Source organism: Callithrix jacchus, chromosome 8 (genome assembly GCF_049354715.1).
Source record: "Callithrix jacchus isolate 240 chromosome 8, calJac240_pri, whole genome shotgun sequence".
Taxonomy (NCBI): domain Eukaryota; kingdom Metazoa; phylum Chordata; class Mammalia; order Primates; family Cebidae; genus Callithrix; species Callithrix jacchus.
Window position 1 is genome coordinate 137,889,113 of NC_133509.1, and position 24,433 is coordinate 137,913,545.

At 51.8% G+C, this 24,433-nt stretch overlaps 1 protein-coding gene across 19 annotated transcripts in view; it reads right to left on the reverse strand.

The window, feature by feature from the left end:
* The window catches only part of CDC42BPB (CDC42 binding protein kinase beta), a 116,273-nt gene that overhangs the window by 60,312 nt on the left and 31,528 nt on the right, over positions 1–24,433 (reverse strand). For all 19 annotated transcript variants that reach the window (XR_013521612.1, XR_013521608.1, XR_013521610.1 and 16 more), the window contains exons 2-5: positions 16,693–16,784; positions 10,339–10,422; positions 6,012–6,107; positions 1,806–1,954 (exon numbers count right to left, since the gene is read on the reverse strand). Coding sequence is in view for 12 of the 19 variants with exons in the window: in XM_054240386.2 (XP_054096361.1) it covers positions 1,806–1,954; positions 6,012–6,107; positions 10,339–10,422; positions 16,693–16,784 (421 nt within the window). In the remaining 7 variants the exon portion in view is untranslated. The remainder of the gene's footprint in view (positions 1–1,805; positions 1,955–6,011; positions 6,108–10,338; positions 10,423–16,692; positions 16,785–24,433) is intronic.

Below are 24,433 nucleotides of genomic sequence, written 5' to 3' on the forward strand. Positions count from 1 at the left end.
AGTCTGAGCGACAGAGGGAGACTCTGTCTCAAAAAAAAAAAAAAACAAAATACCACACTGCCCAGATGACCCCCAGGAAGCCAATCCCAGAAAAGGGAGAGGGAATCTGTGCACTTGAAAAGCCATCTCGGAATGAGCCTAGCACAGAACAAATGAGGGACCAATGCGGACGGTTTGAGGAGGGGAATGATGGAAGGGACAGTGCCAAGGAAGACCAGACGGAGACTACCCAATGCGTCTCCAGGTATGGAGCTTTGTAACATGGCCATAATATCTCGGGACAAATTAGTGACAGACTTTCCTATTTAAAAAAAAAGAAAGAAAAGCTAATAGAAAACAAGGCAATTATCAACTCCAGAGAAAGCAAACGTTTATGTACAGAGTGTCCCTCATACGGGACCACGAGGCTATGTAATGGCTATGCACTCACGATAACACCAAAAGCTGGCTGAACGTAATAAAAGTCAAGTGGATGACGCGGGGCCGGGCCAGTGGCTCCTCCCTGTAATCCCAGCACTTTGGAGGCTGAGGCGGGCAGGTCACTTGAGGTCAAAAGTCAAGACCAGCCTGGCCAATGTGACAAAATCCCAACTCTACTAAAAATACAAAAAAATTAGCCAGTTATGGTGGCATGTGCCTATAGTCCCAGCTATTTAGGAACCTGAGGCAGGAGAATAGAGACGGAGGCTACAGTGAGCTGGAATTGTGCCACTGCACTCCAGTGTGGGTGACAGAGTGAGACTTCATCTTAAAAAATAAAAATAAAAATAAAAATAAAAAAGGATGATGATGTGGGAGAAAAGAGTTTGGAAGTATATGTGGGAGAGATGGGTGAGAGAAAGAGGCAATTATGTAAAGGACTTAAAATTTCAATTTAATAGATGTGCTCTAAAGCCAAAAAAGAAAGAAAGAAGTTAGCAATATAAACTTTTGATGTAGACACTGGAAAACTAATTTTAAACGTTTCCAATAGCTACCTGAGCAAGTATAATCTGGGTGGGGCAGGGCTGGGCTTGGTCTTGGTTGTAGGCTCTGTGGAACTGTTTGACTTCTTAAAACTATTACCACAAAATTACCTTATAATAAAAAGACAAGAAAAACTAGTTTTTAAAAACAACAAACACCAAAACAAACCACAGGACTGAATCTCTGAGTCTCAGGACAAGAGCTATGTGAAGACGCAGACTTGGTGGCTGAGTCACTGGGGAGCTGCCCTCCCAGCCAAGAAGGCAGAGGGGGCCCAGGAGAGCAGGAGAGGGCACAGCTTCAGGCTTCTGCCTCACACGCTCTCTCAGCTCAAGTCCTGCATGTCAAGGTGACAAAGCCTCTTCCTCAGGCCCGTCTTTCCTTTGTAAGAGTTTCCTTCAGTGTGGCAGAGAGAGAGGAGCAGAGTTGAGAAAGAATATGGAGACAGAGGGCCCCAGGCCCCTCATAAGACAGTTTGGGGAGGGGGTCTTGGGCGGTGGAGATAGAGGACCCCCAGACCCGACGTGAGCCCCAGAGGGCATAGGCATTTCAGGAAGGGGGGATTGGGTGGGGAGAGGTTGAGTCAGTATCAAATAAGTATCAAAAGACACAGTGGCTTCAGCTGACAGGAGTTAGACTCTCACAACTGCAACAATGGGAGCCGGGATCCATGGGCGCTGGGGCTGGAAGACAGCGATGCGGGCCTCAGCCTGTGCCGCGGCAGCTCACAGTGGGGACTCGCTATCTACATGGCTTCTTGGGAGGGCCTAGACTTGGTAGCTCTGCAAGGAGCATTTTAACGGTGAAACATGGTTTCTATAAGATCAGAAGCTGGTTACCTGTGCACGTAATGAAGCTGATGGATGGAGTCAATGGCCAGCACCATTTCACCAATGTAGAACCTCGCCATGTCTTCTGGAAGCTTGTCTTCAAATTTGCTGAGCAGGGTCAGTAAATCACCACCCACGTAGTAATCCATGACTAAGTACTACAGATTGGAAAGAGAAGGGGAGAAGACACCACGTTTAGTCACCACTACCCCTGACAATCAAAGGCCAGCCTTCCACTACGAGGTTCTCAGACTCCAAGCCTGGCTCGTGGCATCTCAGCTGCTCTTCCGTCACCCAAGACCTCCCGGACACGCACCCCAAGGCGTGCCACACTGCTGTCATCTTCAGCGGGGCATGTGGCAGAGCACAGGCTTCAGTAATACATTTAATCAAACGGAGGAATGATTACAGGGCTTGATGCTGGAGAAGGCACTCTAAAAGCTAGTGACCCAAAGAAGCAGCACGGTTAATAGGGCATCAAATCCTACCGGGTTTAGAAATAATTCTGGAGGCCCTCATGTTATATATAGGAGGACGACACAGGACCAAAGAAGGGAAGCGAGGTATCTTAACATCACACATGACATCACAGCGGTTCTTATGGGAAAGATTTCATTATAAAAGAGCTGAAAGATAATTACTTATAGGTTCACTCCAAGAGAAAACTTAGAAAAGCTACTGCTTAAGTAGAAATGGGAGTAATGGGGAAAAAAAAAAACAAAACATCTGGGCTGGGCGTGGTGGCTCGCAACTGTAAGCCCAGCACTTTGGGAGGCTGAGGCTGGCAGATCATGGGGTCAGATCGAAACCAGCCTGGCTAAGACAGTGAAACCCCGTCTCTACTAAAAATACAAAAAATTAGCCGGGCGTGGTAGTGTGTGCCTATAGTCCCAACTACTCAGGAGGCTGAGGCAGGAGAATCATTTGAACCTGAGAGGCGGAGGCTGCACTGAACAGAGATCATGCCACTGCACTCCAGCCTGGGCAACAGAGTGAGACTCCAACTCAAAAAAAAAAAATCTTCTGCTAGCAGGCCTGAGCCTGTCACCTCCCTGAGAGGTCTCTGGGAATTCCCTTGCCACCAGGCCAGCTGTGTGCTGGATGGAAGTGGTCAACCCCAAGGTAAGCCTGCGTCTTGCGTGGAGCTCTGCCTGAGGACAGCCTGTCTCTTACAGCACTCAGAAGGCTCAGACCATGAAGCCCCAATCTGTGGAGGCCCGGTGGGGGGATCTCACAGGTCAGAGAGGCCCAGGATGGGGGAGACCATCACAGCCAGAGTCGGGGTGGCAGCCAACACCTCCATCTCCGGGGCTGCTGCGCCTCAGGGACTGCTGGGGAAGCATGTGGCCTCAGCCTCCCAGGAGCAAATTTTCTGTGAAGAGATGGATGCTCTGGTCTGGACAGCTAGCTTTTCACCAGCCCACACAGGGAGGAAACGATGTTTATCAGCAGAGGCAGTGACCCCATAGCTATTTACTGAGAAGCTCATCGTGACAGCTGCCGTCACTGTGAAGGCCTATGCTTGGGGCCAGGCTGTGGGACACAGGCCAGTGCTGTCCTATTCACACTTCTAACTGTCCTCACCGCCGGCACCAGACACCATCTGACATGGGAGGCTTGGGGTTGGGCCCAGGGTCACCCAACAAGCACGGACAGAGCAAAGACCCAGGCCCAGCAGTAATACATGACACCCATCATGTCCAATACGGTGGTGCCTCCAAAGGAAGGGAGGCACCACGCTGGTGGGCCTGTCCGAGGAAGCGAGGGACCCAGCTAGATCAGAGGAAATGACAGAACCTTCATTTCTGGTCCCTGCTCTCAACAGAATCTTTACCAGCAACCTCTCATCCCTTCCAAGCCTCTCTGCAGCTGTCCCGTCCTGTGGAGCCTTTCTCAAGTCTCCCTGCTGCCGCCTAGGGCAGCCTGGGCCTCCCCGCCCTGGCTCAGTCACTGCCCGTCCTTCCTCACAGAGTTCAGCTTGTTCATTTGCTCGTGAGCCCTTGCTGTGGCCCTGTCAGTCCCTCTGGCAACAGAGGTGCTGGCAGGCACCAGACAGCAAGATCCCTGCTCAGCGGAGCTCATGCTGGGGGCAGAAGAGACTGTGGCCGGCATGGAGAGCAGGCAGTGGGGAGTGCACACAGGCCACCTCACCAGACACAGAGGTGCCACTGTGTGTGGAGGGCAGCGGAGACGGGACGGTGGAGGCGTCTCCAGGGGGAGGGGCCATGGCAGCTGATGGAAACATAGGGGTGAAGGGAAATGTGGTGAAGGAACGGCTGGGCCCTCTGGCCCCTAAAGAAAGCCACAGGGACGAGTCAAGCCCTTACAGCTGAGCCCCAGCCATGTCCACGTCTGCCTAGAACTCTAGGAGAGCAGAAGCATCCTACGCAGCGCTGGGTCTGATCAATGGTCTCCTCCGGGAACACAGTCCAGGAGGAAAGTCGAGGCGGGAGCTCGTGAGGAAGACGGGCAGAGACCCACTCCCGAATAAGAACCAGGTCAAGTCTGTCCTCTCATGGAACACAGGGGGCTGAGTTAAGCCAGTAACTTTTAGTTGGCGGTAAAACAGGTTTGATTTTTATAAAACTCCAACAGGAACTGCAGCAGAACTCACTCTTTGAGCTGTCAGAGGAACCCGTTTCTGCTTCATGCCTAGAGGCACCTGATGCCAGTCTGCGCTTGGGTCAGCATCCCCACCACAGGAAGAGGAACTGGCCTATCCCTGAACGCACCTGCTCAGGGCAGCAGGTGTGCAGCCGCAGGGCTGGCCCCGCAGTCAGGGGCCAGAAAGCTTCAGAGGCTTCGCCTTCATTCTCTTGTCCCAAATTTTCATGGTACTCCTACCTGGGCAACTCCAAAATCCCAAGAACATGGCATCTTCACAGGAGCTCCTAACTGCTGTGTCTTAATTTAGAAAAAACCTGCAACTCCTAACATTTCAGACGGCAGCATGCTAGGCTAATCTTGGAAAAACATTAGAAACGAAACAAGAAGCATTATCTGCCTTTGTACAGATCCCAGCTGGCTGCACTCCTTGGAAACCTCACTCAGTTCTTATCAACAGTGGAAATGAACTGCAGACGGTCCACCGGGGTCCTGGGAGCAGGGACACTCAGCAGGAAGCGAGGGGGTTCAATGTGGAGACGGTCCCAGAGCATAGGGCCCTAAAATCTGCTCGACAGGCTGGGACTCAGACACAGGTGCCGTCATCCATGCAGTCACTTTGGGCAAATGACTTCGTCTCTCTTTGCCCCAGACACCCCCTTATGAAATGGTGGAATCACCGGGTCGTTGGGACGACTGACGGGGACCCCTGTGGGCCTGAACTGTCCTAAGTGCTCGACAAACGCCAGCTGCCCCCCTGCCGAGGCAAATACGTACATGTAAAGTCTGCGTCAACAGCACACCTTTCCCTAATCCGGGGTGTTCAAACCTCAGGGCTTTCTCTGATGCTGCAAGGGTTATTTTAGAGTGAGGTCCCTGCCCCGAGGCTTGGTGACCACAGCGATCACACCCGTCGCTGCGGCCGCTACAGAAATGGTGCCGTCGGGATGCAGCTGGGCTCAGACCTGCTTCTCTGAAGTCTGCACCGTCGTGTCCACCCAGAGGTCCAACAGTGGACACTTTTAGGTCCAGAGGAACCTGGAGAGTCATTCCAGGAGTGAGAAGCCCTGAACAAGGCAGTCCGCGGGTCACTCAGCACCCAAGACCGAGGGCTGCTGTCCCCTTCCCCACTAAGTCAGCTGCCCTGAGAGCACTGTGAGCACGCCTGACGATACACACACACGTGTGTCACAAGGCTGGTCTATCAGTCCTGCAAACAAGCCCTGCTCAAGTCAGAAAAATAAACAGTCGGTGTGGAGACCAAGCGTTAAACCTAAAATCCGTCCAAAGGGCCTGGGGCTGCTCCCCCACCACAGGAGACCACTGAGTCCCCACTGCTGTTTCTTATTAGTAATTCAAGACTGAAAGGGTATCAAACCCAGCAAAGAGACTAATCAGCTCATCCGGTGATGAGGAGAAACGTACATACTTTCACACATCTATTTAAAAAAAGTTCTACCTGACCATTACTGTGTGAAAAACTCCTCCATTTCAAGTCCAACACACATTTTTAATATGCCAGTTCCATGTTGTCTGACTGCATTTTTAGTGACAGCATAAAGGGACAGACTCGAGCGAATGCCCCAGCCGCGTCTCTGGTCATCAGCCTACCAGGTGGTTCTCGTCCTGAAAGGCGTAGTGCAGCGCGGTGATCCACTGGCAGTCGCCGTTCACCAGCACGTCGCGCTCCTCTCGGAAGCACGCGGTCTGCAAAGCAACGAGGGGTGTCAGTCTGTGTTCCCTGGGAAGTACCCAGAGAGCGTATGGCTGATATCGGGGTCCCTGCTGGGACAGTGGCTCCAGGCACGGTGTCCCTGCCTTCCGGGGTCCTCCTCGTGCACGCCCTCAGACACCCTGGCTGAGGCTGAGCCATCCCTCGTTCCTTCCTCTCCCAAGCCCCGCGCAAGCGCCAAGGGCTGCTGGGGACACACTTGCGCCCTGCTCTCCCAGAGGCTACATTTCTGTGGCTGACACTTAGGTTCACCCCATCCTCTTGTGGATTCCTGACTGGGCTCCTCTCACCCGGCATCACCTGACTTCTCTACCAGATCAACCCCCGCCAAGTACTGCTGGCGTAGGCTGCCCCACGTCTGCCCTCTCCGTCCTATAACCACTGCTGAACTTCCCCGCAGCTAGCAGGAGAGGGCACACATCTGTTTGCTGAACTCAAGGAATAGTGATGACAGGACTGTCAGAGAGTCCACCACAGAGGCCTATGGCCAGCAGCATGGGGCAAGAGGCTGCCCTCTACCCTGCTAGGGCTCTGAAAGAGTTTGAATGCCCAGGTGGTATCTCTGTTTAAAAGTCATCAGGCCTGGCCGAGCATGCGGACTCATGCCTGTAACCCTAGATCTTTGGGAGGCCAAGGTGGGCAGATTGCCTGAGGTCAAGACCAGCCTGGTCAACATGGTGAAACCCCGTCTCTGCTAAAACATAAAAAAGCTAGCCAGGTGTGATGACGGGTGCCTATAATTCCAGTTACATGGGAGGCAGAGGCAGGAGAATTCCTTGAATCTGGGAGGTGGAGGTTGTGGTGAGCTGAGACGGCGCCACTGCACTCCAGTCTAGGCAAAAGAGCAAGATTCCGTCTCAAAAAAAAAAAAAAGTCACCCAGCCTTTGGCATAATTTTAACAAGATTTCCTCCGCTTTATTATAAGAGCACAGAACAAGATTTAAACTGTCTTACATTTGGAACTTGTCAAGTTTAACAAAAAATGTAAGTACATTATGGAAGGCTGGCTATGTGAGACACTAGGATACAGCTCTGACCTGCTCTCATCTGAGTCTCACAGAAGCCTCTGAAATTTGTTTCTTTGAAAAGGTTTTCTTTTCTAAACTTTAAAGTTTTCCCTTTAAGCTGGCCATGGTGGCTCATGCTATAATCCCAGCACTTTGGGAGACCAAGGCAGGAGGATCACTTGAGCCCAGGAGTTTGAGACCAGCCTGGGCAACATAGTGAGACCTCCGTCTCTACAAAAGAATCTGAAAAATTAGCTAAGTGTGTCAAGAGGCTGAGGTGGGAGGATCGATGGAGCCCAGCCAAGATCACACCACTGTACTCTAGTCTGTGCAACAGAGTGAGATCCTGTCTCAAAAAAAGCAGCTTTTTTAAAAAATGAAATGGTTGGCCGGGCGTGGTGGCTCATGCCTGTAATACCCGCACTTTGGGAGGCCGAGGTGGGTGAATTACAAGGTCAGGAGTTTGAGGCTATCCTGGACAACATGGTGAAGCCCCATCTCTACTAAAAATATAAAAATCAGCTGGGCATGGTGGCAGGTGCCTGTTATCCCAGCTACTTAGGAGGCTGAGGCAGGAGAATCATTTGAACCTGGGAGGCGGAGGTTGTAGTGAGAACTGACACTGCACCATTGCACTCCAGCCTGGGCAACACAGTGAGACTCCGTCTCAAAAAAAAAAAAAAAAAAAGGTTGTTGCAGATGCGTCCCAGTTCTACTAATGACAACATGACAAGGGGTCAGTATTCAACTTGCCAATGTCCAGACATGCAGAGCCCAGCAATTCTGGAATTATCACGACCCCTCTGCCAACAGCCACCTCAGCCATAAGGGCCTGGTGAAGGGACAAGCACATAAAAACCTGAGTCCCAGTGTGCCTGACATTCTCCCAAAAAGCAGAGGTGACAGAGCACTGAGTCCCAGTGTGCCTGACCTCCTCTCTTCCAGCACATCCAGAACATTCCCCCAAAAAGAAATGGTGATAGAGCGCTGAGTCCCAGTGACCTCCCGCCTTACAGAACACTCCCCCAAAAGAAATGCTGATGGAGCAGTGAGTCCCAGGAGAGGTGAGACCGTGGGCTCAGGAGGTCGGGGCTGCCCCGGGAACCTGCAGCATCTGTGCCGCCGCCTCCAGGAGGAGAGGCTCCCTAAAGCTCTGCCTGGCAGCTGCCCGAAGAGTTTAGGAAAAACCCATTCTTCAACTGGGGCCTGCGTGCAGGCGACCTGGTGACAGGAAACTTATGTATTAACCAGCAGTTTTGTCTGAGGAGCAGAGAGAGAAACTTTTAGTATTTTTTAACCAAGTAAGATGAAATAAAGACGGAGCCTGGTGGAAAAATTATAAATTTACACTGCTCAGCAACTCTTCTACTGACCAACTTCATTCATGCTTTAAAGAACATTTTTTATAAATCAATATTCAAAAATTTAATGTTTAAAATAAGTCTATGAAATAAGAATAAAAAGATAAACTTTTTGCAACTGGCACCATATAAATTTTTCTCTTACACACATATAGCCCACTAGATACATTCTAGGAGAGTCATCATGCCTGGCAAACACTCTGAGCTTTTCTGAGCATGCCAAATGAACTGCATCTGTGTGACCAGATTCAAATTCAATCAGCAACAGTTGCTCTTTTAAATGTCCTCGTCCACGGTGACATGTGGGTAAACGCCTGATACCTCCTCACACTTTCACATAAAAGAAGCTGCTTCCCCCCCCCTAAAAATTTGCTCCAACAACATTCCTGCGTTTGCCAGTTTGGGGTGGTGGAAGAGCTGCCAGGCCAAAGGCAGGCCCAGTGGAAGCACGAGGCGAGACACTGAATGAGCATGGAGGGAGAGAGCGAAGGCTTCTCCCAAAGAGGGGAGGGAGACTGTGTGCATCCCAGAAACTGGGAGACGCAGGGGCTGAAGCAGTCATAGGCCACCAATATTTTGAGCCCAGGTGACTGCAAAATGGTGCTGTCATCCAACATGTGCTCAGTGAGCAACAAACGGGTGTGAGATCTTGTGCTGGGTGCCAGGGCAGGGAAAGGGGAAATGGGTACAGAGCAGAAGAGGCAAAAGCCATGATGACTGAGTCATGAGGAACCAGTAAAGTACACCAGGTTGACAAAACCAGGGCCCCGAAGAGGTCTGACCGAATGGATGGCTGTACTGCTGTTGGTCCCAGGTGGCAACCATGGGCAGCATGGGCACAAATTCCAGGACCAAAGAGGAAAGACTCACCTAGGATTACTTAGGAGGGTGACAGTGGTAGGAGAAAGAGTCCAGAAACCCAAGAAGGACTCCCCAAAATGAGGTGGCGGCCACATCGAGAGGTGTCCAACTCCAGGAGTGAGCGCTGACCTCAGGGATGAGCAGCCTAGAGCTGCCACAGCACTGCCAGGAACAGACCTCACTCAGGGTGGGTCAGAGACACCCAGGGCCACAGCAGACCATTGTGACGAACGGCAGCTGGCAGGGAGGGGGCTGCCGAGTGCCTTCTGGCAGAGGCGGGAGTCACGGGAGAGGATGGAGCATGATGGATGGAACAGATCTGAAGCAGGAAGCAGCAGGTCAAGTGGCCAGGAAGGGCCTGGGCTGAGTGGAGGGGAGGCAACAGAGGGCAGGCGAGGACAGAAACTCGAGACGGCCGGAGAGGAAAAGCGTGGGCTCCCCAGCAGGCCTGGCCTGCCTTGGGCGGGCAGGAGGGAGACGAGGGGCTGAGCACGTGGCTGCAGAGAAGGGGTCAGGGGCACAGGACGCCCACCAAGAAGACTGACAGTGAACTTAGAAAAAGGAGCAGACCTGAGCCTGCTGAGCAGTGGTCCGCTCTCATTTATAACCTTGACGCTTCTCAAAGTTGGAAGCCAAGGACCTGTCTGTGTGTAAGCAGGCTCCAAACTTGGTCATTCCTTTTGCATATGGAGCAGAACTTCAATCAATGCTAAAACTCCCCTGAAGCTTTTTATTTGCCTTTAAGGTAAGCAGAACCCAGCCAACATTCTGGAGGGTGCAGTCTCAGGCACCGCGTCCAGTAAACGAGTGTTCACAGAGGCGGGAGCAGCAGGCGCCAGGGAAGCGGCTGGGACCTCCCCAACAGAGAGCACTTGCTCTGTCCCGGGGGAAGGCGGGCCCAGGGCTGTGGGGTGACTGCAGCTTTTCCCAGCTGGCTTCACAATCACTTTCTGCTCACCCCAAACTCCGTACTTACCTCTGCTCTTTTCAGCATTTCCCACTTGTTGAGGATTTTCATCGCATAAATTCGTTCAGTGTTCTTCATTTTGACAACAGCAACCTGCAATGCAAATGCGAGCTGAACAAAAATGCAGGTCCTGGAAGGAAGGCTGGCGTGCTGGCACCAAACTGGAGTGAAACCTTAACAGCAAGGAAGGAAGGCTGGCGTGCTGGAACTAAACCGGAGTGAAACCTTAACTGCCTGAGAGCCTCGAAACCAGCACTGAGAGAAAGCCAAGTTTTCATGCATCGACACCCAACCCCACTGCAACCTGAATGGCACCGCCTACAAATTCGAAAGCTTCACTGCGAGTGCCAGGCTCGTGGTAGCTCACTGCCCTCTACTTTGGGTTATGTCTGCAGATTTTCATTTAAAACAAAGGCAGGAAAAAAATTCTAATGTTTGATAGCAGAGTAGGGTAACTGTAGTTAACAATGAATGTATTATGCATTTTAAAATAGCTAAGTGATGCTGGGTTCAGTGGCTCACGCCTGTAATCCCAGCACTTTGGGAGGCTTAGCTGAGATGATCACTTGAGGCCATGAGTTTGAGACCAGCCTGGACAACATGGTAAAACCCCACCTCTACTAAAAATACAAAAATTAGCCGGGTGTGATGGCACGTACCTATAATCCCAGCTACTTGGGAAGATGACGCACGAGAATTGCCTGAACCTGGGAGGTAGAGGTTGTAGTGAGCCGAGACTATGCCACTGCACTCCAGCCTGGGTGATAGAGCAAGACTCTTGGCTCCAAAAAAAAAAAAAAAAACCAAAACTCTTTGGCCAGGCATGGTGGCTCACCTGAGGTCAGGAATTCCAGACCAGCCTAGTCAACATGGTAAAACCCAGTCTCCACTAAAAACACAAAAATACCCCAGTGCGGTGGCGCACACCTGTATTCCCATCTACTTGAGAGGCTGAGGCAGGAGAATCACTTGAACCTGGGAGGCAGAGGTTGCAGTGAGCCAAGATTATGCCACTGCACTCCTGCCTGTGCGACAAGACTCTGTCTCAAAAAAAAAAAAAAAAAAAAAAAATCCCCCTAAAAAACTCACCTTTTAAAAACTCATGATTGGCTCCCAAGCTTGGACTTTCCCAGGCTGGGGTGCAATGGCAGGATCTCAGCTCACCACAACCTCCACCTCCCGGTTCAAGTGATTCTCCTGCTTCAGCCTCCTGAGTAGCTGGGATTACAAAAGTGTACGCCACCACAGCCGGCTAATTTTTGTATGGGGTTTCTCCATGTTGGTCAGGCTGGTCTCCAGCTCCTGACCTCAGGTGATGCGCCCACCTTGACCTCCTAAAGTGCTGGGATTACAGGTGTGAGCCACCGTGCCTGGCCAGATGCTGCCTTCTATCTGTGCCCCCCACCCCCACACTGCCTCTTCTCTCTGCACCCCCCACCCCCACACTGCCTCTTCTCTCTGCGCCCCCCACCCCCACACTGCCTCTTCTATCTGTGCCCTCCATCCCCACACTGCCTCTTCTCTCTGCGCCCCCCACCCCCACACTGCCTCTATCTGTGCCCCCCACCCCCACACTGCCTCTTCTATCTGTGCCCCCCACCCCCACACTGCCTCTTCTCTCTGCGCCCCCCACCCCCACACTGCCTCTTCTATCTGTGCCCTCCATCCCCACACTGCCTCTTCTCTCTGTGCCCCCCACCCCCACTGCCTCTTCTATCTGCGCCCCCCATCCCCACACTGCCTCTTCTCTCTGCGCCCCCCACCCCCACACTGCCTCTTCTATCTGCGCCCCCCATCCCTATACTGCCTCTTCTATCTGTGCCCCCACCCCCACACTGCCTCTTCTCTCTGCGCCCCCCCACCCCCACACTGCCTCTTCTCTTTGCGCCCCCCACCCCCACACTGCCTCTTCTCTCTGCGCCCCCCACCCCCACACTGCCTCTTCTGTCTGTGGCTCCCCCTACCCGCCTCGCACATGCCAGTTCCTGCATCAAGAACCTTTTCTTCACAGAGGCAGGGACTAGACACGTGGGCTCCAGAGTGTAACTCTTGCTAATTCACTTCGTGTCTCAGGTTCTACCACTATAAGAGGTTAAGGGCAGGACTGGCCTCCCGAGACAGCTATGAGGACCCATGAGCCCTGGCACTTAATGAGCCCAGCAGTGTAGGGCACAATCAACCCTCAGTGTGTGGCCACAAGCCACATTCTTTAAAGCGCAACTCAAGGGCCACCTCCTCCGGGAAGTCCTCTTGGACTTTTCAGTCTCTACCAAATCTTGAATGAGCTCTTCCATCACTACCAGCACCCATTAAGATGTCAGCTCCACTGTCTGATACATTCCATGGGCCCAAGTCTCCACCTCAGCATTCCCCGTTAAGCTACTCACTGGCAGTGACAGTGGCTTCCATACCTTCTGGCTGCCAATGGCAAGCAGCCAGCATGTCCCCGTGCCTGCAGCAGTCATTGGGCTGAAGAGCTCTTAAATGGCATCATCCTCTACCTCCCTGCCTTTCTAACATCAAATACCACACAGTCACATCGCCAGAGTCACCGTGAGAGCTGCCATTCAGCGGGCATGTCCTGTGAGCCGCGTGTCCGCACCCCCACTTCACCCTCACAGTGACCCCAGCTGCAGGGGCTTCTAAAATCCATCTCCAAGGGAACCAGACCAGGGAATGAATCCAAGAAGCAACAGCTGCCAGGGAAGGACAGGCTCCCTTCAGTCAGGAGGAACCAGACGGTGATCAATGTTATCTTCTTCGAAACTCACAAAACTGAGTTTTGCATTAAGTTCTTTAGCAAAAAAGAGCACTAAAAATAACCAGAAACCATTCTGTTAGAACAATTTTCTCTCTCATTCTTTCACTTCCCGTGGTCTCTCTGCCCAGGTGTACCTCTCCCTCCTAACTGCACTCTGGAAAGTCTGGCCGTGGCTGAAGAGCTTGTGTGGCCTGGGCCCCGCTCACCTCCAAAGCCATCCCACCTGGCACAGCTCAATGCTTGGTAGCAGGCTGGGCCCCGCTCACCTCCAAAGCCGTCCCACCTGGCACAGCTCAATGCTTGGTAGCAGGCTGGGCCCCGCTCACCTCCAAAGCCATCCCACCTGGCACAGCTCAATGCTTGGTAGCAGGCTGGGCCCCACTCACCTCCAAAGCCATCCCACCTGGCACAGCCCAATGCTTGGTAGCAGGCTGGGCCCCGCTCACCTCCAAAGCCATCCCACCTGGCACAGCCCAATGCTTGGTAGCAGGCTGGGCCCCGCTCACCTCCAAAGCCATCCCACCTGGCACAGCTCAATGCTTGGTAGCAGGCTGGGCCCCGCTCACCTCCAAAGCCATCCCACCTGGCACAGCTCAATGCTTGGTAGCAGGCTGGGCCCCGCTCACCTCCAAAGCCATCCCACCTGGCACAGCCCAATGCTTGGTAGCAGGCTGGGCCCCGCTCACCTCCAAAGCCATCCCACCTGGCACAGCTCAATGCTTGGTAGCAGGCTGGGCCCCGCTCACCTCCAAAGCCATCCCACCTGGCACAGCTCAATGCTTGGTAGCAGGCTGGGCCCCGCTCACCTCCAAAGCCATCCCACCTGGCACAGCTCAATGCTTGGTAGCAGGCTGGGCCCCGCTCACCTCCAAAGCCATCCCACCTGGCACAGCTCAATGCTTGGTAGCAGGCTGGGCCCCGCTCACCTCCAAAGCCATCCCACCTGGCACAGCTCAATGCTTGGTAGCAGGCTGGGCCCCGCTCACCTCCAAAGCCATCCCACCTGGCACAGCTCAATGCTTGGTAGCAGGCTGGGCCCCGCTCACCTCCAAAGCCATCCCACCTGGCACAGCTCAATGCTTGGTAGCAGGCTGGGCCCCGCTCACCTCCAAAGCCATCCCACCTGGCACAGCTCAATGCTTGGTAGCAGGCTGGGCACCGCTCACCTCCAAAGCCATCCCACCTGGCACAGCTCAATGCTTGGTAGCAGGCTGGGCCCCGCTCACCTCCAAAGCTATCCCACCTGGCACAGCTCAATGCTTGGTAGCAGGCTGGGCCCCGCTCACCTCCAAAGCCATCCCACCTGGCACAGCTCAATGCTTGGTAGCAGGCAGACAGGGCATCACTGAATGCAATCTGGTTTTAAATTTAAAAGGCTTTCTCAGCCAGGCACAGTGGCTCATGCCTATAATCCCAGCACTCTGGAAGGTGGAGGCAGGAGAATCTCTTGAGCCCAGGAGTTCGAGACTAGCCTGGACAACACAGAGAGATCTGTGTCTCTACTAAAAAGAAAAAAGACAAAACTAGCCAGGTATGGTGGTACATGCCTATGGTCCCAGCTACTTGGGAGTCTGGGGCAGGAGGACTGCTTGAGCCCAGGAGCTCAAGACCAGCCTGGGCAACATTGTGAGACCCCCTTTCTACAAATTAAAAAAAAAAATTATCCAGGTGTGGTGGCCCATGCCTGTAGTCACAGCTACTCAGGAGGCTGAGGAAGGAGGATCACCTGAGCCCGGGTGGCAGAGGCTGCAGTAAGCTGTGATCAGGCCAGCACACTCCAGCCTGGGTGACAGGGCAAGACCCTGTCTCAAACAAAACAAACAAACAAACTCTGTGTCCCATCCCAGTCCCTGATAAACTGACTTTGGCTGGTGAGGCCTGGATCCCGGGTCTGTACTGAGATAAACTGGGAGCGCCAGTCACCCTGGGACGGGCCTTGGAGGGGCTGCTCTCCTCCCCCATCCCTCTGATGAGACTCACTCATGGGATGCTGCTGAAAGAAGGGGGCTATTTTCCTACAGTACTGTTTTGCCTTCTTTCCCGTCTGCACACTGGAGAATGTGTGCCCTGCACAGCAGAAGCCACCTCACTTTGTGACGGTGTCTAGTAGGTTTGCCGTGGGCAGAGTGCACCTGCTGCTGGGAGCAGACACAGGGTGTTTTCCGATTTGATTTTCCTCAATGAAGCAACATTCCCCAACTGAGGAGAGCTTAGATCAAACCTCAGCACAGGTGCGAAGACACTGCACCATTTAAGAAGCAAAGCTCTTCCGGCGACTCACTGTCAAAGCACCCGAGGTGGCCTCCCAGCCTCTGAGGGAGCCTGACCTCTCCCTTGGTCTTGGCAGAACCATCGTGTGAGGCCACACCGTGCCATTGGCCTCCCAGGGCAGGGCTCCCAGCCACATACAAGGGACCTGGTGAGCCTCTCCAGCTGCTCCCGAGGGGCTGACCCTCCTCCCCTAGGCAAAGCCAGCCAGACCCAGAGCCACACAGGTGTGTCAATGGGCAAGCTACAGGGCATGAAAACAGCCACTGTTCAACCCTCTCTGTTTTTAGAAAATGCTAAGACGACAAAATTCAGTTAACAAATGGAGTTTTTAAAACTATGTCAGAAGGCTGGGCACGGTGGCTCACATCTGTAATCCCAGCACTTTGAGAGGCCTGGATCACTTGAGGCCAGGAGTTCAAGACCAGCCTGGCCAACATGGCAAAACTCATTTGTACAAAAAACATAAAAATTAGCTGGGCGTGGTGTCAGCACCTGCAGTTCCAGCTACTTGGGAGGCTGAGTCGTGAGGATCGCTTGAACCCAGAAGACAGAGGTTGCAATGAGCCAAGACTGTGCCATTGCACTCCAGCTTAAATGACAGAGCGAGATTCCATCTCCAAAAACAAAAACAACAACAGGCAGAGGACAGTGGCTCACACCAGCAATCCCAGTACTTTGGGAGGCTGAGGTGGGCAGATCACCTGAGGTCAGGAGTTCAAGACCAGCCTGGCCAACATGGTAAAACCCCATCTCTACTACAAATACAAAATTAGCTGGGCGTGGTGGCACGTGGTTGCCATCCCAGCCACTTGGGAGGCTGAGGCAATAACTGTAATTGAGCAAGTAGTTTGTAATCCCAGCTACTTGCTGGCACCCGGAAAGCAGAGGTTGCAGTGAGCTGAGATTGTGCCATTGCACTCCAGTCTGGGCAATATGGGCAAAACTCTTGACTCAAAACCAAAACCAAAGCCAAGAAACAAACAAAAAAACTACATCCGAAGAAACTATTTCCGGTCCCAACAATATCTCGGGTAATTCACCAGTCAGAAGCTTTTGGGTTTTCTTTCTCTTCATTCTATCGTTCAGATTTTCTCCCCATTTCCTCGGGAGGCCGAGGCGGGAAGATCACTTGAGCCCAGGAGTTCGAGGCCGGCCTGGGCAACATGGTGAAACCTCCTCCCAGAAAGAGAGAGAGAGAAGAAAAAACCAACTCTCCAAAGGAGACCAACTACCTCATCCCAAAACCAGTGTATAGGTCCGTGAGAAGGTGAAACGGACGCTGCTGCTGATCTGGCAATTTAGGCAAGTTAACAAAACGAAGTCCATCTTACCTCACCGAAAGCTCCTCTTCCAATTACTTTAATTATTTCAAAGTCTTCTCGATGAAGCTGCATTTCTTTCACCAGCTGTGTAAATGGTTTAGCTACAAGTAAACAGTAAAACCAAAAATTTAGTCTAATCAGTTGATAGTATATAAAAATTTTATCGATTGGGGTGTTGCACCAAGTAATACTTTTAAAAACTGTTTATGTTTAGAAATATTTACTATCTGACAGCGTGTGGAATGTGAGCATTTACACAACTGACATGAATGTTGATCCTAAGCAACCGCAGTCATGCGCTCGGTAACATCGTTTCAGCCAGTGACGGACCAGAGAACTAGGAGTGGCCCGTAAGATGGTAATACTGTATTTTTACCAAATCTTTCCTATGATTAGATACATAAATACGGCCAGGTGTGGTGGCTCGCACCTGTAATCCCAGCACTGTGGGAGGCCAAGGCAGGTGGATCATGAGGTCAAGAGATGGAGACCATGTTGGCCACTATGGTGAAGCCCCATATCTACTAAAAAACACAAAAATTAGCTGGGCGCAGCTGTGCAAGCCAGTAGTCCCAGCTACCCAGGAGGCTGAGGGAGGAGAATGGTTTCAATCAGGGAGGCGGGGACTGCAGTGGGCCAAGATCAAGCCACCGCACTTCAGCCTAGTGACAGTGAGATTCGGTCAATTTTTTGTGATTTTGAGATTCTGTCTCAAAAAAATATAGAGTTTGAGAGCAGCCTGATCCAACATGGTGAAACCCTGTCTCTACTAAATACAAAAATTAGCTGGGTATGGTGGCAGGTGCCTGTAATCCCCACTACTCAGGACACTGACACAAGAGAATCATTTGAACCCGGGAGGCAGAAGTTGCAATGAGCCAAGATCCTACCACTGCACTCCAGTCTGGGCAACAAAGCACGACTGCATCTCCAATTGATCAATCAATCAATAATCAATCAATCAATGTAGCTACACAAAAACCATGTGCTACAGTTGCCGCCAGTGTTCAAAACTGTCAAACGCTGCACAGGTGCGGAACCCAGAGGCTGGAGGCTGTGCCACGTGGCCTAGTAGGTTTTGCCAACTAAGTCTGTGATGTAGTCTTGTCGTGTTCACACAATGACAAGAATCACCTAACAGTGCATTTCTCAGAAGGTATCCCCACCATTATGCAACGCACAAGGGTATATACTTCAGAATCTATTACAGCAAATATCACACACAAGTCTCCTGGTCAAAGCCAAAAGGTGAATATCTACCAAGAAAGCAACTGATGGGTACGCTGCAGTTGGCTTCTTGGCAGGCAGAAGGAAGGAAGGAAGGGAGGGAGGGAGGGAGGGAGAGAGGGCGGGTGGGCTGAAGAGAACCCTTGAGCTGAAACTTAAAAGGCCCTCTGGGCCAGGCACAGTGGCTCACACCTGTAACCCCAGCACTTTGGGAGACCAAGGCGGGCAGATCAAGAGGTCACGAATTTGAGACCAGCCTGGCCAATATGGTGAAACCCTGTCTCTATTAAAAATACAAAAATTAGCTGAGCCTGGTGGCCCATGCCTAGAGTCCCAGCTACTCAGGAGGCTGAGGCAGGAGAATGGCTTGAACCCTGAGGGCAGAGACTGCAGTGAGCCAAGATCACGACACTGCAGTCCAGCCTGGGCAACAGAGCAAGACTTGGTTTCAAAAACAACAGTTTTTTTTTTTAACTTTTAAAAGTTTTTCTTTTATAATCCTTATATACTAGGAGAACAAATATTATTTTCTTATGCCAAATATATTTGCAATGACATTTTCATGCACACAACTTCTTAACTATTTTAATTATAATATTTAGGATAAAATTCCAGGACTCTCCAAAGGGCACTAACATATTTCATGGTTTCCACTTTGCCTTCCAAAATATATCTCCTGCCAGGCCTGGTGGCTCACGGCTGTGATCCCAGCACTTTGGGAGGCTGAGGCGGGTGGATCACCTGAGGGTAGAAGTTCAAGACCGGCCTGGCCAATGTGATGAAACCCCATCTCTACGAAAAACACAAAAAATTACCCAGGCATGGTGGCGCTTGCCTGTAGTCCCAGCTACTCAAGAGGTTGAGACACGAGAATCGCTTGAACCTGGGAGGGGCTGGTTGCAGTGAACTGATACTGTGCCACTGCACTCCAGCCTGGGTGACAGAGTGAGACTGTCTCAAAAAAACAAAAAACAAAACAAAACAAAAACCAGTGAAGACAAAGGCATATGAGACGCAGGGAGCAGCTGGTACCAAGGCTGGGCCCCGAATGTCCTCTTTTCTTTCCACATTAATTACTCTCAAGTCACCTGAACTTCCTTGTCAAGTTTCCCCACTTCTCTTTTGATAAGACACGTTTTGTTAACTATGTGTTTTAATAGTTCTGTACGCATCTCCCTAAAGTGGTAGACACAGATGATGGGGCCAGGCTGGGAGCGGCAGGAACCTGGAGGCAGCCTGAGGCGAAGGCTTCTACAGGCAAACCACGAAAGCATCGGCAGGAAACCTTCATGCACGCCGAAGCCAGTTCCCCAATCAGAGGGCAAAGGAGAGAAGGGCCCAGAAGGAAAAGCCTGGGAGAAGACATTACTTTTCAAAAATATTTTCAAACTGCTCCGGGAACAATAACAATTTTGTACTGGTGTATAAAAATAATTAGGCCGGGCATGGTGGCACATGCCTGTAACCCCAGCTACTCGGGAGGCTGAGGCAGGAGAATCACTTGAACCAAGGAGGTGAAGGTTGTGGTGAGCCGAGATCTCACCACTGCACCCCAGCCTGGGCAATAAGAGCAACACTCAGTTTCAAAAAACCCAACAACAAAAAGCAAAAACAATAAGAATAATTAAGACCGCAGTAGCTACGACTAGAAAAGCAAGCTGCATCGCAGTGGAGGAGCAGCCTGCTAACCACACAGGTGCCAGAGGGGGAGACAGGACGTTCACATACATAACCGTCAGCTAGGTCACTAAGATGTGAAGGGCACACGGAAATACCACGGAGATGGCAAATCCAGAAAGCAACTGCTGCCCTTAGGATCAGGAAATGAAAGATGAGGCTGGAATTTTTACAACTTAGAAAGCTGGGCAAAGGGGCTTGTAAGCTGAAACTCAGACCCCTGAGGATGGGGTGCTACTGGCTGGCAATGGGTCTCTGAGCTCAAAGGCAGCCCCACAGGCTAGGCCCTCAGTGTCTGGAAGGAGTGCAGCCAGCTGACGTTGGGCTCTTGGAGGCAACCGTGGCAAGGCTCTTCTGCTAGTGTGGGGAAACTCCAAACTGGCACCAGTGGCTGTCTGCTAGAAGGAACTTCCCTGCCAGGATGGTACCACTAGGGTGTCAACAGAAGAGGGAGCAGGCAGAGAGCTCTGCAAGTCGTCCTCCCACCTCCCAGTCTTGCAGCCTCCCTCCAGCACCCGATTCAGGCAGAGCTCAACAGGGAGCAGGGGTCAGGCCTCCCCAGGCTTGGCTGGGCGTGGGATGGAGTGAGGAGGACATCAGTGCCTGGAAACCAGCTGGGGAGAGGGTTACGGTCCTCCTGTTACCTACAGGAGGACTGACCAAATAAGCAACATTTAGGATGATGGGGCTGTCAGAGAGAGGAGCTGTAGATAAGGAAGAAAACAAGAATCGACTAACTGCACAGAACTGGGTTAGAATCGGAGGTTATCAGTATGAACTCAGTTTCATTATAGACAGACAGATGTAGAGATAAATGGAGACATACATGAGTCCTAGCTCTGTCTACTGAGAGGGCCGGGGAGCAGTAGCAGTTCAGCTGCAAGCACACCCAGGGCAGACTGTGGTCTCTAAAGCCCATTCTCCAACAAAAGACAGGGCTCCTCAGGCAACTCCAGACTGAGTTAGGGAACCGCAAGGTGAGCCTACAGCATCCCGTGCCCAGAAGTGAGGATGTGCTCAAAATAAATACAAAGAGTCACAGATTATAACCTATTCAATAAAACAGAGCTGGGCGCAGTGTCTCATGCCTGGAATCCCAGCACTTTGGGTGGCTGAGACAGGAGGACTGCTTGAGCCCAGGAGTTCAAGACCAGCCTGGGCAACACAACAAGACTCCATCTCAACAAAATAAAATAATTAACCAGGGTATGGTGGCACATACCTATGGTTCCAGCTACTCTCAAGGCTGAGGTGAGCAGATCACTTAGCTCAGGAGGTGGAGGCTGCAGTGAGCTGTGTCTGTACCACTGCACCCCAGGCTGGACAACAGTGAGACCATGTCTCAAAATAAAAACAAAAACACCAGGAAATCAGAAGTCTGCACTGACATTAATACACACAATTTTAAAATCTGATGAGAAATGGGCTATTTATATAGTTTCAAAGTGCATCCAAACAAATACCTGTCAATTACAAAGCGAAAACGGTGACTTTACAGTGAAGTCAGGCAGACACCACCTGAAATCAAGTAATCAGAGCAGCCAGCATCAGTTATGCGACAAGGCGAAACCGCACCATCCCACAGGACACCAGGGGGAAACACAGCCTCACTTCTGCGATGTTCCTGCCAAGGATCCACAACCCAAATCCAACCACCAAGAAACCCAGGCAAACCTAAAGAACAGTCTCCAATCACCAGCAAGAAACCTTGAGCAGTGTCAAGGTCAGGAACATGAAATCACACAGAAAGGAAAATGTCAGGCTGCGTGTGGCTCCACAGCAGACCCCTCTGCTACAAAGCAGAGTATGGGAAAGTCTGCAACACTTCGGTGGGATCTGAAGGTTAGCTACAGCAATGCGTCAATGCTACATTCCTGATTTTTTGGTTACACTGCAGAATATCCCCGTCTGCAGGAAATACATGCTAAAGCAGTGGTCCCGACCTTTCTGGCACCAGGGACCACGTGCATGGAAGATGATTTTTCCACAGACCAGTAGGGGGTTGGGGGAAGTGCGATGATTTGGGGATGAAACTATCCCACCTCAGATCATCAGGCATTGGATTCTCATAAGGAGCATGCAACCTAGATCCCCCGAATGCACAGTTCACAGCAGGGTCTGTGCTCCTATGCGAATCTAATGCCACGCTGATCTAAGCATGGAGCTCGGGTGGGAACGCTCACTGGCCTCTCGCCACTCACCTCCCGCTGTGGGGCCCGGTTCCTAATAGGCCGTGGACCTGTCCATGGCCTCGGGGTTGGGGACCCCTGTGCTAAAGTATTCAAGGGCAAATGGTTGGGGGAGGAGAATTCTTTCTTCTGTTATTTGCAACGTTTCTGAAGTTTCAAACTGTGGCAAAAATATTTTTAAAACACTTCTAAAAGTTCAGTTGTTGCTATTTGGAAAACTACGAGGGGCAAGTAGGGGGAGTCCACTGGATGCAGCCACCGTCGCCCCATTAAGACGGCAATGGTGGCTTAGAAACGATGGTGAGTGTTCCAGGGACAGAGGAGGAAGAGGTCGAATCCGACGTGTGTTGGAACTAGAGTGGACCGTGATATGGGAAGCGGAAAAAAGATTCCAGGATGCGCACTAGGGTTCCGGCCACAGCAGCTTGAGGAATGGGGTGCTGTGCAGCACAGTGGGAGAGGCCGCGAGGACAGCAGCTTGGGGTGGGGAGGGGAGCAGCGCCTGCGGCAAAGGAATCCAGTTATGTCACGGAGTCAGCGCTATGGAGTAAGAGACCAGACTGATTTTTCTTACAGGACCCTACTGCCGTTTTATATTTTCAAAAAGCAATCACTTCGAAACGACCAGCATCCATGGGGGTGGGGAGAGGTGAGGGGTGAGAACGGGGAGCAGCAGGCTGTTGTGAGGCAACTAGAGACACAGCTTCCAGGGAGGATGCAGGGCATTCATTTTTTTTGTTTCTGAGATAGGGTTTTGCTCTGTTGCCCAGGCTGGAGTGCAGCAAAGTGATCACAGCTCACTGCAGCCTCCACCTCCCAGGCTCAAGGGATCTTCCTGCCTTGGCCTTCCCAGTAGCTGGGACCAGAGGCGTGTGCCCATGCCCAGCTAATTCTTTTATTTTTTGTAGAGACAGGATCTCGTTGTGTTCCCCAGGCTGGTCTAGAACTCCTGGGGTCAAGTGATCCTCTCACTTTGCCCTCTCAAAGTGATGGAATTACAGGCATGGGATACCACACCTGGTTGCCCTGAAATATGCTAAGTCCCCAGAGACACAGGCACCCCGAAGCTCAGAAACTGGGCCAGGCCAACCGGCCAACACTCACGAGGCTCCAGGTTGCAGCGACTGGGAGGTGACTGTCCAACAAGCCCTCCATCGCCCACACCATCACCTGTAGCGCCAGCCTTGGCATCTGGGCACCATCTCAGACTCCTCCTGCAGAGTCCATATCCCTCACCCATTACAAAGCCACCTCGTCCTGCCTGTCTTCCTCAATGGACTCTAAGGCAGGGCTGACCACCGCTCCCCCGGATCTGGCTGACAGGACCCCGCAAGCAGAGCTGGCTGTGTCTACAGCACTGGGCAACGCATGAAGAGTCATCATGAAACAGCGGTCTTCTCTACACGAAGAGCTCAGGTCCCTCCTAACATGAGGATATTAAACATCCTGGGATGTTTTCCAGCCAAAAGGCTGAATAAAGCTTTAGTCTTTAGACAGCTTAACTTTTACTAGGAGAAATTTTCTCCTAATCAATCTCTTCCTTCCTCATATCCTAGACTGTCCCCCTAAAGAACTTCTCTTGATTCTCTAAAAAAACGATGGATTAATCCATCAAGTGTAACCACTGACAGATGCTAAGAATCAAACTGTAAGGGAAAATGGAGCCCAGTGCTCCCTTTAAATAGGAAAAGCTTTGCCAGGAAGAATTGCAGGTGGAGGGAGGATCTTTGCCTGAAACTGACAGAAAATCATTATGAAATCAAACAAGATCAGACCAGCTAAGGAGTGCCCGGGGTGGGAGAGTCAGGAAAGAGGACGGTGTCAAGAGCAGAAGCCTGAGGCAGGCGGACAGGAGTCCTGCTTTCCCCAGTTTGGCAGAAGCTCTCTGCCTCCCGCTGGACGGTTCCGTTCATCCATGCCACTCCTATCTGGGCCTCAGCTGCTTTGTGGCCACAATCAATACAATTGCAATTGGAAATAATCTGATGGGTTATCTATTATGTATAATACCTTTTACCAGTGAAGGAACAGGGCCCCAAAGGCCAACTGACATGCAGAAGACACAAGGGACAGACGTCTTGCCCCCCACCCCCCGCCCAGTGAGTAGTCAACTCCACCCACAGCCCAGTTCTCTCCTGAGGTCCTCTCCTTGCAACTGCCAGCTACTCCTCTGTCCCTTCAAGGAAGGGCAGGACCCACACCTGCCCGGGGCAGCACCTCTGTGGCTGCTGGAGTGGGGCAGCTGCAGGGGAGGCCCCTACTGACGGCCCAGCAAGACCTACATGGAGGGCCCAGGGCCAGAGGCCAGGCTAGAGAAGGTGTGGATGTGTGCGAGGGCCCAGGCGCACTGATGCATATGCATCCCGTCCTCTTGCAGAGGGAGAAGGGGCCAGAACAGCACTCCAGGGACCAGGGAGTGCAGCCAGAGTGGATGGGGCACGTGCTGACACCCCGTGAGAGGAGAGGCCAGGACATGTGCCATGAGTAAGGGAACACAGGCACTTTCACAGGACCACCCTGGAGGGAGTTCACAGCTCCAAAGGCTTGGAATTCATTCTTACAGTTCAGGCGGCGGACGCAGGACGATTAGTACCTATCACAAAGTTTTAGAAAAATGTGTTCAAGTTACACAAAATGTGTTTTCTTTGTTTCACAAT